This window comes from Alligator mississippiensis, chromosome 2 (assembly GCF_030867095.1).
Source record: "Alligator mississippiensis isolate rAllMis1 chromosome 2, rAllMis1, whole genome shotgun sequence".
NCBI lineage: Eukaryota > Metazoa > Chordata > Crocodylia > Alligatoridae > Alligator > Alligator mississippiensis.
Genome location: NC_081825.1, coordinates 200,669,383 through 200,684,360, shown reverse-complemented (window position 1 = coordinate 200,684,360; position 14,978 = coordinate 200,669,383). Strand labels below are relative to the sequence as shown.

Sequence of the window (14,978 nt, the reverse complement as noted above, 5' to 3'; positions counted from 1 at the left end):
AAAACAGGCTGACCTCTTGATGAACTTATGAAAAGGGCACAAATGCTTTCACGGAGGTAACTTATGCAAACTGGAGGGGAGAAATTCCACTTTGGTTGGTGCAATGAGAGGAAGCAAAGATATCTGCTGGCCTATGGTGGTAAAGGTCCTGGCAAAACTCTCCCTTGATTTCAGTGCATTTAGGAGCACTGGGGAGAACAAGGCTGCAGCTGCCTCTGAGCCAGAGAGTTCACTGGAGAGGCAGGATGTGTTTGCTAATAATACCTTTGCCTGGACCAGGGTTGTTGGTTGTAGCCCTGTTGATCTAAGGACATAGGCAGGCAAGGTTCCTTAGGTAGATGTGATATCTCTTATTAGACCAACTACATTTTTGGCCTCTTGTGGGCTCAGATCAAGTTTTAGTCCTACGCTTGCCTGGCAGGGGAAATACCATGATCACTGCGGTGGCTTCCTAGTTGCGCCCAGGGAAGACTGGTCTGCTGGCTTGGGATAGTACCCGCATAGGTAATGCGTAGTTAACCCCATGTATCTGGGTCCATGAAGGCAATTCTCCTTAAGCGTTCCTGGGGATAACTGTTCTTCTGGCATCATTTAATACCTGCCGAGGAGTTGGGGCTTAAAGCCCACTTTATGGAAATGGGAGGCTCCTCCCTAGCTTGCTCCTGCGGTCGTATGGCTGAGGGCAGGTGAAACTCGGGGGCATCTGAACCTCCTCCAGGCTTGGGCCTGCATGTAGGATGCCTGCCAAAAGACTTTGGAAATATGTGAAGCCCCTGGTGGGGGTGGAGGATGTTTGCTGGTTGTGGGGCCGTTTATGGTCCTGGACTGACTCACGGATTTGGACTTGATTTGGCTGATTTGGTTTGGAACACAGAAAATGTCTTTAAAAAACAACACTCAAAAAATCTTGGCTTTATGCCCACTGTATGGAAATGGGAGAGTCCTTCTCCCTTGCTCCTGGGGCTGTATGGCTAAGGGCAAGCAAAACTTGGGGGCACCCGAACCCCGAGCCTCCCAGCTTGGGTCTTTAAGTAGGATGGCCGCCAAAGGATCTAGGAACATTTGAAGCCCCAGGTGGGGGTGGAGGATGTTTGCTGGTAGCCGGGCCACTTATGGTTCTGGACCGACTTGGATCTGGAACTTGTTTTGGCTGATTTGATTTGGCTTGGGATAGGCAAAATACGGAGCAAACAAAAAAACCCTCCATTTTTGACCGCAGCATGCACACGCAAGAGTCGGTCCTATCCAACCCATCCCACGGGTGACCCCGCTGGGGGCAATGGCGCTGCTCTGTCGGGGTGCCTGAGCCCTTCGCCTGCTGCTCGCACCGCGTGGAGGCGGCGGGGAGCAGCCAGGAGCTAACTCAGGCGCCCGGGGGGGGGAAGGAGGCGCAGGTTGCTGAAGTGGGACGGGTGCCAGGCTCCCCCCAGCAGGGCGCAGGCAGCAAGAGCTGGAGGCCCTGCCCCGGGCGCGGGGACAGCGCAGCCCCGCCGCTCACATCCCGCCCCCCCCCAGCCCCCCTGGCGCCTTTCAAACGCGCGGCCGCGTGGAGCGGCAGCCGCGAGGGAGCGGCGCCCGCCCGCCGGTAGGGCCCGGGGCCAGGCGCGGGGCTCGGGGGCAAGGGCAGGCGGTGGCGGGCTCCGCGCTGCTCCCTCCGCATCCCTGAGCGCTTCCTTGCAGCCGCCCGCGCCCAGGTGGGTCCTAGCTGTGCGCTCCGCGCTGCGCCGGCACCAGGCACAAGGGCTCAGGCAACGCGCCCGGCCCCAAGGGCTGCCCGGGACACCCGGGTCTCTCACCCCCCGGCCCCAGCCGCACCTTTGTCTTGGTCCCGGTCCCGGTCCGGAATGGAGCCCCGCCTCTGAGGCGCCTTTGCTGGACCACCCTCAGCTCTTGACTGTGGTGGTAACCGTTGGGGAAAGTGCTGGGGCTGGGACCCAGCATTTGGGATGCCCACTGCCCCCTTGCGCCAGCTGCCAGCAGACCTGAGCTGGAGGGAAGCTCCCGGGGAGCAGAAAAGGCAAATGGCAATGGACTCCTCTTCCACTGCGTTCGGCGTTGGCAGGGGCCGACAGCTTCCTGGGTTTGACCTCACCTATATGAGGTGTTTAATGCCCACTGCTTTGGTTCACCGCAGTTGTCCTCAACCCCATTAAACACTATGGGTGGGGTCAAACTTAAGATGTCAGCCCCTGCCCGTGCCAAATCAGGCCGGCTCAGTCCCCAATTTGTGTCTTTAATTCAACCTCTAATGTAAATCTCTTGTCCTGCAGTCCTCGCTTGCGCAAAATAATGCCTTGGAATTAGCAGTCCTTTTGCCAGACTATGCATGAAATGAGGAGGTACTAAACGGTGTGAGCCTTTTCGAGCACTGCTTGTAGTAAACGGCGTATTTGTTTCTCTAAATGTTAACCTCGAGTAACTCTGTAAAGTGATTTATTTTTTGCTAAATATCTAGAATACACCTGGAAATGGCTTCCACGGGTAAAACAAAAAAGAAGAAGAACAAGTGCTGCCCTTGCTTGTCTACATCAGCATTGCAGGAAGATGCTTCTGGAAAGCAGGTGTGTTTTAACATTTTACTTTGAGGACTGGGGAGAGAGAACTGACTTTGAAATGTGCTTGAAATAGCCAGCCCTAGATAAACCCCAGCTGCTAGCTGGTTACTGTATTAGTTGCTCTTCTTGCTATTCCCTACCCTTGACATCCCCATGTAGAGTAATTTATACTGAAAGTTAGATTCATACTCACTCCTGGCACATTAAATGTAAGTATGTTTCCTGATTTTTTTCTGATCTGGGTAGAGAGAACTCCTAACAAAAGATTTCATTTTGGATTTCCATGAAGAGCTTCTGATGAAGGGGAGCCCCCCATTGACCATAGATTTTGAAGAACAAAAGTGGGGTTTGGTGTGCTAACATCCCTTTTTGCTGCCTAAGTGCATAGGGTTCTGCCTTAGACTGGAGCAGTAGTTTTCAACCTTTTTTCATTTGTGGACCCCTAAACAATTTCAAATCGAGGTGTGAACCCCTTTGGAAATTTCAAATTGGTCCCCTTTTGACTTATAAGTGTGGATATTCACATACTTTTGATTGATCATAGTCATCATTTACGGACCCCTTAGACATAGTCTGTGGACCCCCAGGGGTCTGCGAACCTTAGGTTGAAAACTACTGGACTAGAGGGATGCCAGGACTCCTACAGTTGTTTTGAAAATTTTCAGAAAGGTTGGATCTGTGTTGCCTGTATTTGCTCAAGTGACTCCCCACAAACCTCCCAATATTCTTTTGCATATGTAGTTGTCAAGGGACTTCACACCTTTGGGAATAGGAAAGATCATGGCCTCTGTCACATTTTTGTTATTATGAGGCTTACTGCTACATGCACAGGAGAATCATATATATGCTACTGAACCTGGTGCGCTTCCTTGAGTTAAAAAAACAAACCTATGTGAAGGTTTCTCAAGTGAAGTAACTGCCAAACCCTAGGACAGGGGTGCTCAACCTCCAGCCTGTGAGGCATGTCCTCTGGCCTGTATGTCTTCCCACAGGTCTGAAATTTTGTTAATAAGGGAGTGGCTGCAATGTTAAGTGCAGCTACCCCGCTGCCAATTTTCCAGACCCGTGGGGAGCCCTGAGGGCTGGATGTCACGGCCCTGCATGGGATCAAGCTGGCATGCAGCTGAATCCAGTGCGCAGTATTGGGTTAGTACATGGTTGCATCTTGCAGTCAGGATGGGTTGGTGTGCAGCCAGATCTGGCATGTGGAGCTGGGTCAGTACACAGCTGGATGTAGCATGTAGGGTCAGGTCAGTGCATGGCTAGACCTGGTGTGTAGGACTGGATTGGTGAATGACCCAATCCAGCACACAAGACTGGGCTGTATGTGGTATTGGCCTGGCATACGCAGGTGGGCCAGCATGTCATATCACACCGGTGTACTGCCCCTATGCAGAACAGTTTGGGGAGGAGGTAAGCAGCTGACGGTGGTTCCTGAAAGAATGGGTTAGGAATTATTTAGACAAGGTGGATGTGTACAAGTCCATGGGGCTGGATAGGATGCACCCGAGGGTGCTGAGGGAGTTGGCAGATGTGATTGCAGAGCCACTGGCCATGAAAACTCATTGTGGTCAGAAGAGGTCCCAGATGTTTGGGAAAATGGCATATGTAGTGCCCATCTTTAAGAAAGGGAAGGAAGAGGATCCAGGGAACTACAGAGTGGTCAACCTCACCTTAGTTCCTAGAAAAATGGAGTAGGTCCTCAAGGAATCCATTTCTAAGCACTTGGAGGAGAAGGTGATTAGGAACAGTCAGTATGGATTCATCAAGGGCAAGTCATGCCTGACCAACCTGACTGCCTTCTATGATGAGATGATTGTCTCTGTGGATGTGGGGAAAGCAGTGGATGTGATATACCTTGACTTTAGCAAGGCTTTTGATATAGCCTTCCACAACATTATCGCAAGCAAGCTAAGGAAGTATAGGTTGGATGAATGGACTATAAGGTGGATAGAAAACTGGCTTTAGCATTGGGCTCAAAGGGTAATAATCGATGGCTTGATGTCTAGCTGGCAGCCGATATCAATTGGAGTGCCCCAGGGGTCAGTCCTGAGGCTGATTTTGTTTGCTGTCTTCATCAGTGACCTGGAATATGGGATGGATTGCACCCTCAGCAAGTTTGCAGATGACATCAAACTGGGAGTAGTAGTTACACTGGGGGGTATGGCTACGATTCAGAGACTTAGACAAATCGGAGGATAGGATTGCAAGAAATCTCAAGAGGTTCAATAATGATGAGTGCAAAGTCCTGCACTTAGGATAGAACAATCTCATGCACCAGTACAGGCTGGGGGCTGACTGGCTGGGCAGCAGCTCTGCAGAAAAGGACCTGGGGTTTACAGCCGATAATAAACTGAATATCAGCCAGCAGTGTGTCCTTGTTGTGAAGATGGTGTACTAGCCTGCATTAGTAGGAGCGTTGCTAGCAGATCGAGGGAAGTGATTATTCCCTCTGTTTGGCACTGGTAAGACCACATCTGGAATACTGTGTCCAGTTTTGGGCCCTCCACTACAGCATGGATGTGGACAAATTGGAGAGAGTCCAGTGAAAGGCAGTGAAAATGGTTTGGGGGCTGGGGCACATGTTCAATGAAGATAGGCTGAGGGAACTGGGCTTATTTAGTCTGGAGAAGAGAAGGTTGAGAGGGCATTTAACAGTAGACTTCAACTACCTGAAGGGGGTTCAAAAGAGGATGGAGCTAGACTGTTCTCAATGGTGGCAAATGGCAGAATAAGGAGCAATGATCTCAAGTTGCAGCAAGGGAAGTTTAGGTTAGGTATTAGGAAAACAGTTTCTTACTAGGACGGTAGTGAAGCACTGGAACAGGCTCCCAGGCTCCCCAGAGAAGTTGTGGAATCTCCATCCGTGGAGCTTTTTAAGACCTGCTGTATAAAGCCTTGGCTGGGATGATCTAGTTGGGGATATTCCTGCTTTGAGCAGGCAGTTGGACTAGGTGACCTCCTGTGTTCCCTTCAAACCATACTTTTCTATAATTCTATGCACTGGATCCAGCCTTCGGACTAGGCTCTGCACCATCATTTGGCACATATGGCTAGACAGGTTGGGTACCACTGCCCTACATAACTTCAGACAGATCCTTCATATATGCACATGAAACACAAAAAACACCAACTAAGATTGATATAAATTAAATTTATGAAAATCTAGTTGGCTTTTGTTTCTTTTGTCTATTATCTGATTGTTGAATGCTCAGGAGAATGAAAGGCCTCAGCCTCTCTGGGGGACACATTTCAAGCTAGATTGTTAGCTGTTGTCCCTGATCTGTTCAGTCTTCTCCATTTTATTGCTGCCTTTCTTTCCACTCTTACTTTTCCTAGATTTGCCCCAGAAACCAGGCCAATTTCTCACAGGTTCCTGCTTAAACTGACCCTGTTTTTTGCCTTTCCTGAGTCATGCTCAAGTTCCCACTCTCCTCTTTATTATTTATGGGGAGGATGGGAGCCTGTTTCCAAACAGCATCAATTTGATGCAAAATATTTCAGGAATGAAAGGGTTAATAAGATTTATTCACAGCTCAAAAACACTTTTTTTGGCAGCCTTTCTAGAGTAGTTATTGCTGTAGTCAAAAACAAAGATTATTATCCTGTGAGAATGATGCATTTCCATAAAGTAAAAATAGATGCAATACTTGAATCTTACAATTAATTTAATACAGTTTTTAGCAATGTAGTGATGTCTCAACTGAGTTCAAACTGAAAATGAAAAGAAAATTATGATGTGATAATGAGGATTAATTAAGCAAAGAGATTTCAGAGAAATATAACTTTCCAGTAATGTTTAGTGTTAGGAGGAGTCTATTCCTCTATCCCCTAACAGTCACTTCCCCAGTGATGCAGAGGTATTGAAAGAAAAAAAACCTTTTTATCACCTTCCTGTGACTTGGCTTTGTAAATAAGAAATGAACATGACTGATGCTAGGGTTCTCTTAGAGCAAATAGGATGGTTTTGTTCTTGTAAAAATGTGGAACCCTTGGGAAAAGGATTTTATCTTTCTAGTTCTGGTCTACCTAGAGGATAAGAATCTGATATTGCTTCCAGTTAGTCTATTAGTGCAAATTGCTGAAGTTGGTCTGCTGGCTCTAAAGCTTCCAAACCTGAAGATGCTCATATTAGAATCATTTTGCTGCCTTAGGATGGAATTTCCTTGGAAACCTAGGAAACCTATACAAAAGTCCTGTTAAAATAACATTATTAAGATCAAGAAGTATTCTACAGTTAGGAAAAACAAACTAAGGTTGTTTTCAACATTTTTTTCACTCCCCTTGCACATATCCATTAAGACCATCATTTTTATTTATGTGATCACATACTGATTTTCTTCATTGGGCCATTGCTTTGTTCAGTGCATGGACACAGGCAGGAGACAAATGAGGTTGTGCAGTGAAGGAGAATTTTGACTGCATGACCCTTTATTTGCTGCTGTCTCTGGAAGGTGTGTAGTGAATGAGGAAGGGGATTGCAGCAAGAAAAGCGAGCTATAATGATAACGACAATTGAAAGTTGCTCTGGAAAACTGGAATTGTTCTTTGTCTGTGCCACAGAGTTCAGTGTGATGCTAGTCAAGTAATTAAACCACATTTTTCACAGGTGGTTACCAATTGAATGTTTTCTCATTTCCTGGGTCCTGAACCTGAAATCCTAAGGTCTGATTTGGAGTGCTACTGAGTAATAAAAAATGAACCGCTGAAATCTGTGGGAGGTATATTTTTAACATATAAAGTACAATACTATGCCAGATACTCCGGTGAATTGCGTTCTATGCATCCCAAATTGGGCATCCAAAATGAGAGTGTATTGTTGACCTAAAGCTCTGTGCCTCAGTTCCCCATCTGTAAAATAGGGACAATAAAGGCCTCTCCTCATCACCCAATGATATTGCTAATATTTGTGCAACACAGAGATACAATATGGATAAGCTCTAGGGAAAATACCATGAAGAAAAATAATTCTGTCTTCAGACCAGGTTTGAACAAGGTACAGTAAATTAGGTATGAGCCATATATTGAAAAACAAGAAGTAAATAAAATATCAAGTAATTGCTTAAGTAATCACTGTCTGCTCTGCAAACTGAATAAAGCAGGTTTCGCCAAGAAAAAATAGTGGGTACCAACATAAATATAGACTATATCATAATGCATGCACACAAGGGGCTGAAATAAGGTTGCTCAAGCAACTTTATTCTGGAATATCTTAACTTGCTTCATTTTTTAAAACTTAATAATGCTTTTTAATATCATGTTTTGTGCAATTTGCCTACATAGTGACATACCTCTAACTGTGCTGACCTCGGCAGTCTTACCTGGGGTTCTGGGGGCCAGGGGACCACTTCTTCAGCCGGGAGCCTGGCCAGCAGCTGGAGTGTGGCTGGCCAGCCATGCTCCAGTTTTGGAGCTGCAACCATGTGTACCACACCACTTTCTTTCCGCATGGTTTTTTTTTTTTACCCTGGGATCTCCCAGGGTCAAAAAAACCCTCTGCGCTACAAGATAGCAGTGCAGGGAATGCCTGAATGTGACCATGATTGCCTGGATGTGGCCTATGTGTCTCAAACTACTGCCACAAACAACTATCTCAAGGTGTTCAATGTGAGCAAGTTGAGTCCTCTAGATAGCTTAACTTTTTTACCAGTGCAGCCTTCACACTATATGGATGTAATTTCCTTGTATTTAATACTATATACATAAGCACCAGAAAACATATGAAAATAAATGTATACTGTCCGCAGATGTGGAAACAGCAAATCACACAGCTGTATTTGAATTTTCAGGCTTTTTTCATGAATTTTTTAGCCCTTCTTCCACTCATGATATGACATGGGATAAGGGAACAGTTAGTGTGTGCTATTGCCGTAACATTTCGGGAAATAACTATGCATAATTAATTTTACATTTATTATTTATCTGATTAATTTCATTGTTTATTTCTTTTTTATAAGCTCAATGACTTAGAGCCAGATGAAGAAATTAAGCTTTTATATGAGTTTGGAAGCTATCTTGATTATATTGAAATCCCCAAAAAAAGCTGTCACAAAGTGAAAAGTAAATCTAAAAAGTCTGAAAAGCAGTGGAAGACACAGGATAAACAAAAGAAAAATAAGCCTGATCTCTGTAAAGGAAAGGAAAATATGGGCACATATGAAGAAAACACTACCAAAGACACTGATATTAAAAAGAGTAAACTTCTTAAGAAGATCAAGCATAATACTGAAACACAAAATCAATTGGACTGTACAAAAAGAGACTTTTGCAAGAAGCAAGACACTACTACTCTCCCTTGGATTTCAGTTAAAAAGAAAGCAAAGAAAATAAAGCTTCTTCAAGATACTAATGCTTTTAGTGGCAATCAGGAGAACTTTGGAGAGAGAAATTGCAAACGTATTAAAAACTCTAAAATGGTACATAAAGGTAATAATATTCAAGTCAATCAAAAGCAGCTCTGCCTTCCTTCAAAACAAATTTCCTTCATAACTGAAAAAGGTGAACATAAGGAATTAAGTCATAGGGAGAGTTCTTGGTTTCAGACACCTTGCCAACATGCAGGTCTTGATTCTGCTGTACACAGTTTAACTGGTGGAATCATAGCGGGTTTTAAAAAACAAAGGAAATTGAGCAAGGAAGTGCCAGTTTGTTGTTTACTAGGAGCCAGTGCTACTGACACAAACAACTGTACTAGCAGTATAGAGCCTCTTTTGTTATCTAGTCCAGCAGCTCTGGAGATTAAAACTTATGACTCAGAAGATGAATTAAATGTGGGAAGCCTAAAGGACAAGGGAGCTTCTCTCATGACCTCAAAAACTGAAGCAGTATGCAACAGTGTTGATCAAAGTCAAGAGCTTTTTATAACCCAGAAGTCTTTTTTGCCAGTACAAAGTCCCAATAGTAACAGTAGCTTCTTATCAGTTTATGCTCAAAACCATGCTAAAGAAACAAGTGTAGAAAGAAGTTGCAAAAAAGGAAACTATATTGATACTTTGCAGTTTTCTCAGGCATCTTCAAACAGAGAAATTTGTGATGAACACTCTCAGATTTCTCAGTTCAGTTTGACACCAAGTAGGGGAGGAGAGAGAAATTCAGCTATGCAAGAGCGTGCAATTCAGACAGAGGACTTTTTCAGCTGTCCAGCTTTTACTTCCTATTTACTAATCAGAGAGAGATTTGCAGATTGCTGTGAAAAACCACTGGACCTCAGTTTGCCTTACAGAACTAGATCAAGTGCAGGAAATACAGGAAGAGCATCCTGTTCGCTGAAGGGTGCAGGTGATGGCGCTCATGTGTCCTCCAAACACATGTTGGAGCCTGTGTGTCTTATACAAAATCATCCTGCCACTCTAGCTCTTGATGACAAAAGAGAAAGTGATGTGTTTACTCAATCTCGAAAATCAGATGAGGTGAAATATGTTCAGACACTGCTTAATTCATCTTATTTCTTTAAAGTGAAGGGTGATTCAGACATTGGAGTTTCTAGAACACCTTTACTGAAGCCAGGATTAGTGAAGAGAAAAAACACTGGAGTAGGTGAAACAAGACTGGAGAAGTTCTAATACAGAAGAATGTTAGTCCCGCTGCCCAGATAAGGTTGTTCTTTTGTATACGTATTTTATAGTTCTTCAAAAATAGTTTTTATGTCAGATTGTCTGACTGTTTCAGAGCAGCAAAATCTATCAGGTGGCCTGGAAAGTAATACATTTGTATATTGTTTATATACAGTGTAACATATTGCAACATAGTTCAGTAGTTTACTTCCTGAATTCAACATAGGGCTTTTGTCTCCAATAACTTTTGGATAAGCATGGTCTGTGCCTCTTCTGTATTTTCACTTGTGATCCAGTTAACATCCTGTTAAATTAAACGCAGGTGGTTTTAACTTTAGACACAATAATGCTTTGTATTGCCCATGCTGTAGGAACATATCTTCTCATAAAATTTGTAAAGTGAATAGTTTGACCTGCTCATATGCCGAATAATCATATGCTGCTCAGTCACTAAATTGTTCTGTTAGGGTTAGCTGTACGTGAAGTTATTTCTGCAACTTAAAATGCAAGAACTATTTTTCCCAAACTCATATTATATTGTTCAAGTAAATAGGGAATGTATTTATTATAAAACAAAACATGACTAAAACTTCCATGCTATCCATTTATAGTTGTGTACACACCATAGCAATTGTAACCGTAGCAGTTGAACCAGGACAGTCCTATCTCTACAAGTCTTCAAGTCAAAAGTACATGTAAGTCTCGAACTAATTTATTTTAGGGTAGGTCAGGTTACATTTATCTTAGCTTTCTTTTCTAGAAATATCTTGCAAGACTACACTTACACATATATAGAAATGTAATAAATACTGCTTCCTCTGGGTTTTCCTGAATCAAATCCAATATAGTTCAGATTTGTGGGGGTTGTATGATCTGTTTGCCTTAAAACATTTTTATGCTTAAATCACCAGACTTTAGAATAGGCGAAACAAATGTTAAAAAAAAATTGTTAGTGCTTGTTCACAAAATGAGGGGTGTGATGGAAAGTATTCTCAGTTAACTCTGTTAATTATCCTTTGTACTTATGTTGTAGATTATATATTCAGTTTATTTTTTTGAATTGTATTTGTTATAATAGTTCATTCTTGAAGAAACTGATAATGTTTTTTTAAAATAAAACATTGCAATTTATTAAATGAAATGGCTTTTTACTATAATTTTAAGACTATTTATGGGACTGACAGAATATGTGCTATACACATCTTAAACTTGCATGCAGGGGATACTCCTAATGGTTTGTCACCCAGCGATCCAAACCATTTAATGTTGTCTTTAATTTACTTTGCTTTTATCCACAAAGGAATCTACTTAAATACCCTATAGCTCTTGTAGAACTCTGCTACGTTTTCTTATTCTTATATTTTAAACACAAAGAGAAATCTTCAATTCTCCACAAAACTTTAACAGTACCGTTTTTTTTCTCATAATAGGAAGACTTCTTTATTCATATAAAATATACTAGGAACATTTCCTAGCATAAGATAAGTTTGGAATAAGTGAGTTAAGCCACAGTCTTGTGTGTCTTGAGTCCTTACTCAAGTGTCCCATGGATTTGAATGTAAATTAGTGAGTTGAGTAAGTGCAAAACACATAGTCACATTTAGTCCCTACAACCAGAATACAAATCCTGAAGCTTTGTCATGAAAATAATACCATTACAAATGTATTGTTTAGGGGTACACCAACAGAAATTTTTTGGGCCAATACCAATGGATTATTTTTAAGAAGCCATGTTGGCCAATTCCAATCCAATTCAGATATGCAGCTGGGCAGCTTGTAGACCAGTGTTAGGCTGGCTGGTAAGTCTGGTGTGGGGGAGGGGGCAGGGGGAGGAGAGACATGTGGGGGGAGCAGATTGAGGCCCCTGCAGTGAGGGAGGGAGGGAGGGAGTGGGGCAGGGGCAGGCACTGCTCAGCTGGGTCAGGGAGGGTGCAGGATGGAGCTGCGAGCAGCTTGTACAGGGTATGTGGGAGGCAGATGACTCCCACTCTGCACGCACCCTAGGAGTGCATGGGGGGCATGTGCCCCCAGATCTGCACAGGGTGGGTCAGGATGCTGCTGCAGGCTGGGGCTGTGCTGGGCTCTTCCTGGTGGGGCCTGGGCTGGGCTGGGCTGCACTCAGGGCATGTGGCAACTGTGCTGGGAGGGGGTTATGGTAGGGGGGGGCTGCAGCTACCCCAAAATTCACGGTAGCCCCCCAACCCACCTCTCCCAGTGCTGCTACTTCATGTCCTGAGTGCAGCCCAGTCCAGCCCACACTGGAAGAGCCTGGTGCAGCCCCAGGCCCCAGCCCGCTCCACACGCAGATCTAGGGGCACACGCCCGCCATCCCCTTCCGGGGTGCATGCAGTGGCAGGAGCCACCCCTGCGTCCCCCAGATGAGCCACGGCTCTGTCCTGTGCCCCGCCCTGGCTGGGCAGTGCCTGCCCCAGCCCCACTCCCTCCCTCACCCCAGGGGCTCAATCTGCCCCCACCTTATCGCTTCCCTTCCCCCACCTCTTCCCTCACACTAGACTTACCAGCCAGATGCTGGTCTCCAAGCTGCTGGTCTGTACTCCTGGCCCCGTGAATGCTGTGGCTCTGTGCATGCCCAGGGCATTTATCGGCCACATCAGGCAAAAAAACCTGATTGCTGATACTTTCAGTTTTCCCTATATCAGTGCCGATTCGATATGGGACTGATGTATCGGTGTACCTCTAGTATTCTAATTTAATAAAGGCCTTAGTCTGTCTGTGCGTCTGTCTGTCTATAACACTTTTGGCCAACTGTGCATGCGCCGCTGAGAGGGTGGGTGGCAATTGCCTGTGTGGGCCCAAACTGCGCAGGCCCAAGTCTGAGACACTATCAGAGAAGTTTGTGGTGGTGGTGAACACACCCCGGCTGCCCGAGCAGTGGGGCTTTCTCACACCTCCTTGCCTGAGGGCAAAGGGGAGGGTCACAGTGGCGGTGCCCCTCTGCTGCCCTTCCTCACTGCCTCTCAGAACAGCTGGCAGGGAGTGGGAGGTGGTGGGCAGGGAGGGAGGAAGGGAGGGAGGAAAGCGGGGCAGGAGGAAGTGAATGGGGGGTCACAGTGGTGGTTGTTGTTGGGGCCAGGCGGCAGAGAAGGAGGGGAGCCCCAACAACAGCTGGCAGGGAGGGGGAGGTGGTGAAGAGGGAGGGAGGCTGCACAGGCCCAGGCGGGCATGGGGTGGGGAGAGGCCATGGTAATAGCTGTTTTCAAGGCCAAGCAGCAGGGAAGGAAGGAATGGAGGGAAGCGGGGAAGGTTGAAAGAAGTGGGGGTTATGGTGGCAGCACCCCACAACCACCTGGCCCCAACAACAAGCAGCAGGGAGAGGGAGGCGGTGGGGAAGGAGGGGGGGGAGCAGGGAAGAAAGGGGAAGCAGGGGGAAGCCCTGCTGCAAGGTGGAGATGGGCAGGGGGAGGGAGCCCCCATACCAGAGGCTGGAGGAGGATGCAGCAGTGACGGCAGGGGGAGTCTTTACATGGCTGGCCCCAAAGGGTGAGCAGGAGGTGAGGGGGGGCCATGGAAACACTCCCTGAAATCTGTCATTCTTGCCAGGCAATCAGCTAGTTGTTCATAACAAATATATTTGAGATAAACGACTTATTTGTTATAGTGAAATAAGAATACATGACAGTATAGAAAAGTCCTTGTAACAGTGCTAAATTAGAAGCCATTCAAAGGAGACATGGAAAAAAGTTTAAGTGTAAATAAAATATAGTCAAGCTACAATGAGAGTTCATTTTGCAGAAACTTGTATTAAGAGACATGAAAGGGGAAGATGCTTGGTTTGTGGGAAATGGCACACAGCCACAAGTATGGAGAGTATAATAAAATAATTAAATGGAAAAGACAAAAGAGAAATATTTACTGTATGCTCAGAACTCTAAAAAATGTTGACATTTTTGACCTCTGCATTTTTATTGTGCCAGATACCTGGGTCTTTCTCTAATACTAAGTAGGTATTTGAAGAACATGATTCTGTTTCACTTAGACTGCAAGCTTTTCAGCGCAGGGACTTTTCCAGGGGTATATGTTTATTCAGTGCATATCACGTGCATTTAAGGAAGGTTGATATCCCATTCACAGTTTTATTAGTGAGTCAACATGTTGCTCTTCCCCAAAGGGCTGCTTGCAGCTGTCCCATTGAAGTAAGACTACTTACACTAGTGAAGAATATCCATGCGCATAAAGGTTTCAGAATCAAACCTCATTTTCCTGTATAGAATTATTGTAAATTTACCCTCGTTCTCTTCAAATTTTCTTAAGCAAGGAGGAGTTAGATCTCAATTAAAAATGAAGTACCACTTGCATGTCTTTTCAATGTATATTCTGTTGTGTTCTTATAGAAACTTAAGCGTGTCCATTCACACTGACAAGGAAATTTGCCGGATGAAAAACACATAAACGTGCAGAAAAAAACAGCAAACTTTTTAGTTCCTTTACATTTACACAAAAGCATGTAAAGAGAGTGGGTAAGCATGAGGTTCAGAAAACTGGTTGTACTTGTGCTTACTGCTTTGCTAATTTGACTGAATTTTTGCCAAGTTAATTAAATACAGATACATCAAATACAGACTCAGTTTGCAAAATAGACTTCATGTGATCTCATGTGTCCCATAAAAACATAGGAATGATTTTAGGGTTGGGGCCTGTCAACTTTAGAAAACAGTGGGCCAGATGCTAAGCCTGTTTTGTATCATCTTTGCTTACATTCTCTTTTCATTCACTTAATATGTGCCTACATTGATGTAACTTTTATTGATGGCCCAGGCATGTGTGATAGAGCTGTCACCATTTTATCTTTTCTCCTGATGTTGGAAATGCCTCCTTGCTCTTACCTAAAATTGCAGCTGCTTTCTCTGCA

General features: G+C 44.7%; 1 protein-coding gene across 2 annotated transcripts; it reads left to right on the top strand.

Annotated features, from left to right (window-relative positions):
• The first annotated feature begins 1,538 nt into the window (after positions 1-1,538).
• On the top strand, positions 1,539-11,232 carry LOC102570442 (uncharacterized). 2 transcript variants are annotated; one of them, XM_059722683.1, is made up of 3 exons: positions 1,539-1,694; positions 2,456-2,561; positions 8,513-11,232. In XM_059722683.1, exons 2-3 carry the CDS (start codon positions 2,469-2,471, stop codon positions 10,115-10,117), a joined length of 1,698 nt encoding a protein of 565 aa, XP_059578666.1. In that variant the 5' UTR covers positions 1,539-1,694; positions 2,456-2,468; the 3' UTR covers positions 10,118-11,232. The 2 variants fall into 2 exon arrangements, with proteins under 2 accessions (XP_059578666.1, XP_059578665.1); XM_059722682.1 differs by lacking the exon at positions 1,539-1,694 and adding an exon at positions 1,775-2,339.
• Positions 11,233-14,978: the final 3,746 nt, after the last annotated feature.